The sequence below is a fragment of the Galeopterus variegatus genome, unplaced genomic scaffold (assembly GCF_000696425.1).
Source record: "Galeopterus variegatus unplaced genomic scaffold, G_variegatus-3.0.2 Scaffold218, whole genome shotgun sequence".
Taxonomy (NCBI): domain Eukaryota; kingdom Metazoa; phylum Chordata; class Mammalia; order Dermoptera; family Cynocephalidae; genus Galeopterus; species Galeopterus variegatus.
In genome coordinates this window covers 375,828-379,426 of record NW_007726329.1, presented here as the reverse complement: position 1 = coordinate 379,426, position 3,599 = coordinate 375,828, and the positions used below count along the sequence as shown (strand labels likewise).

At 48.0% G+C, this 3,599-nt stretch overlaps 1 protein-coding gene across 2 annotated transcripts in view; it reads right to left on the bottom strand.

The window, feature by feature from the left end:
- Nucleotides 1-3,599, bottom strand: part of IL27RA (interleukin 27 receptor, alpha) — a 16,978-nt gene that overhangs the window by 6,161 nt on the left and 7,218 nt on the right. For both annotated transcript variants that reach the window (XM_008566016.1, XM_008566017.1), the window contains exons 7-8: nucleotides 1,584-1,767; nucleotides 1,298-1,486 (exon numbers count right to left, since the gene is read on the bottom strand). In XM_008566016.1, coding sequence (XP_008564238.1) covers nucleotides 1,298-1,486; nucleotides 1,584-1,767 — 373 coding nt within the window. The remainder of the gene's footprint in view (nucleotides 1-1,297; nucleotides 1,487-1,583; nucleotides 1,768-3,599) is intronic.

Here is a 3,599-nt window from a genome sequence, read left to right as displayed (position 1 = left end):
CCCCCCCCCCCCCCCCCCCCCCCCCCCCCCCCCCCGGAGGCGGGAGGGAGCCGGGAGGGAGCCGGGTTATCGATCTACCAATTCTCATGGGTGGTTTCTCAAGGGCTGCTCCTGAGGGGCCTTAATTCCCCAGCACTTCCAACCTTCTGTCCAGGCAGGCAACATGCTTCAGTGACCAGAAAGAGGCCTTGGACCAGGAAATGCAGGTGCCCAAGGCTTTGAGATGGTCCAATGCAGAGGTGAGGCTCCTGAGGTCCTTCCTCTGAACCTCCTGGTTCTGCATAGCCTTTCCCAGCTGGGAATTTTCCAGAATTGGGGTTCCTCTCCTTTTGTTCATACATACTTGTGGGTCTTAAGACTCTCCTAAATTTCTCACCCAACACCTTCTCATGCTCTCCCAAGTCCTAATACCAAAGACAGGCTCCCCAATATCAAGCCCCTGTCTAGACTCTCTGATGTACCCCAGACCTAAGCATCCGACAGTCCCCTGGATGGTTCCACCTGGATGACCATGGTTGAGTGTCTCAGATGAAGCACATCCAAATGAGTCTCCAAAATTCTGCTCCAGGACTCCCCAACCAGAACCTACCTGCTTCTCCTCCCACACTGGTCCCCACCTGATCCAGCCCATCATTTCCCTCCTGGACAAGTGCAGTCGCCTCCTTCCAGGTCTCCTGGCTTGAGACATCTCCCCGCCCCCGCAGTCTGTCACCCCCTCATAACAGCCAGAGAGTGTCTGTGAACACTTGATTCAGCTACATCCCTCTTCTGCTCAGGCCCCTCCATGGCTCCCACCTTACACAGAGCAAAAACCAAAGTCCTCCCTGTAGCCTGCAAGGCCCTGCATTCACCTCCCTCCCCTCATCTCCTCCCACTTTCTACCCCTCAGTCATTCCACTCCAGCCACACTGGCCTTCTCACTGTCCTCTAGCACAGCAGGAACTTTCCTGCCTCAGGGCCTTTGCACTGGCGGTTCCCTTTCCTCAGAATGCTTTTCCCTCAGACACCCTCATGGGCCCTATCCTCATGTCCTTCAGGTCTCAGCTCAAATGTCACTTCTCCAGAGAGGACTTTTCTAACCTTTCTTTCCAAAATAGCCATTCTGATACATGCTAGTTGTCATCAGTCACTGAGCACTAGTGCATAGAACAGGACCTGGCATATAGTAAGTGGTCAATAAATATTTCTTGCACGAATTAATGATACTTTAACCATAACACTCTCTCCTGCAAGTCCACCCATCTGTCTACTCTCTTTTAACAGCTGGGATGGGAACCCAGGTGTCCAGGGGCCTCACCTGGTAACAGAGCACTGAGGTTTCCAGGGGGAAGCCGGACCCAGTTGAGGTCCTCCAGGGGGTCCCCATCTCGAACCCAGTCCACCACATGCTCCCGTGGCTCCCCGGGCCCCTGTCGCCAGGTCACCAGCAGCTCCATGCTCCCAGCAATGCTGCTGACCACCACACCATGGGGGGCAGAGCCTGGAGCTAGAGGGGGGGATGGGAGGGAGTCTCAGCTGCCCATTCAGGAAGTCCCCTCCCACCCCTCCACGTTACTGAGCTGAGGAAGTTCCTAGTCTCTTACCCAAGCAGACCAAAGAGAGGTTGGTGAGAGGCTCCCAGCTTGTGGCATTGACAGCGGACACCCAGGCCCACTCTGCCCAGGAGGGGATGGACGAGCTGCAGCAGGAGATCCCTTCCCGAACCAGCTCCTGCTCTCCATCCCAGAACCCGACTCTGTAGCTCAACTGCACACAGGGCCCCGGGCCCTGAGGGAGAAGGGGAAGAAGGGGTGAATATCTTCCATTTATCAGGCACATACCACGTGTCTCAGTGAGGTCACCTGACAAACCAGTCAGTGAAGTATTTTTCTTGGCTTTACTTCACAGATGAGGAAACTGAGTCTCAGAGTGGTGGAGGTGGAATTCAGATGAGGTTCCAGGGCCAGGACTAGGATGATGTGATAGAGATACTCACCTTGGGTGCAAAATTTTTTTTTTTTTTTTTTTTTTTAAAGATGACCGGTAAGGGGATCTTAACCCTTGACTTGGTGTTGTCAGCACCACGCTCAGCCAGCGAGCGAACCAGCCATCGCTATATGGGATCCAAACCCGGGGCCTTGGTGTTATCAGCACTGCACTCTCCCAAGTGAGCCACGGGCCGGCCCGGGTGCAAAATTTAAGGTGCGGAGGTGGCTAACAAAAACCCAGTAATTAAGATAAATAATATTTCAATGCAGTATTTTTTTTTGGACCGGTAAGGGGATCACAACCCTTGGCTTGGTGTTGCCTGCACCACGCTCAGCCAGTGAGCGCACCGGCCATTCATATATAGGATCCGAACCCACGGCCTTGGTGCTACCAACGCCGCACTCTCCCGAGTGAGCCACAGGGCCGGCCCTCAATGCAGTATTTTAATAAATCAAACTTAATGCCAAAAATCCATAACAAAATATCAAGATTGAAAGTAAAGGCAGGATCTAGCCTGCACTTGTAACAACGCTGCCTTGCTCACTTCGCACTAATCCCAGCCCTGGTGCCAATCAAACTGTATTTTCAAAAGCAGACAACTGGTCTTTGGACTCTAGTTTGCTGATTTAAGTTTTTAAAATATTGTATTAAAATATTATTTATCTAAAATAGGTGGGGGGGTTTTTTGGAGCCCCCTTAAATTTTGTGCCTGAGTCCCTAGTTTGTGTCCTGTGCAGGTCTTAGGATTTTCAAAATTCCCACTGTTGAACAGAGGAGTGGTTTTGCAGAGAGCGAAGAGGATGGTAACCTTCAGGTGGCTTTGGGAAATTTTGTGAGAATTTTTCGTTGCCTCGATGATTGGTATTTGATGGACAAGATCCAGGGATGCTATGCTGTCCTGGAAACAAAAAATTGTCCTATGTCCCTTGTGACTTTTGAACATCATCCCCACTGGAAACTTGTGTAAATGAAAAATATGTCTAATAATTTTAACTGATTCTAGAACCAAACTCCTTTTTATGTACAAATGCAAATACCTTTTGGGGCCTGGTTTTAATATTTAACTAAATTTTAAAAATATTCCAACCATATGGGGACTCGAGGTAGTTTTTGATATCAATTCCCAATAAAATCTGTGTTCCAGTCAGAGAGTATTTCAATGTGCCTTGCATCACTTCACCCCTTTGAGGTCCCTAGAGACTGGCTCTATGGCTTGGCATGTGGTTCATCTTGGTAAATATTCTATGTGTGTATGGAAAGAATGCATGTTCTGATGTTTCCTATGCAAGTCCATTAGGTTAAGTTTGCTAATTTCATATTAAAATCTTCTAGATCTTGATTTGTTTTTCATCTGCTTGCTATGGAATTACTGAGAGGGGTGTGTTAAAATATCCCACAATGGTTGTATATTCTTATATTTCTTCTGTAGTTCTGTCAATTTTTGCTTTATGCATTGTGAAGCCATGTTATTAGGTACATACAGATTTAGTACTCATATCATCCTGGCAAACTGAATCTTTTACCCTTATGTAGAAACCTTATTTCCTCTTTATTTTCTACTTAATGTTACAGTTAGAACACTCTCTTTTATATATATATATATATATACATATTTTTTTTTTTTTTTTTTT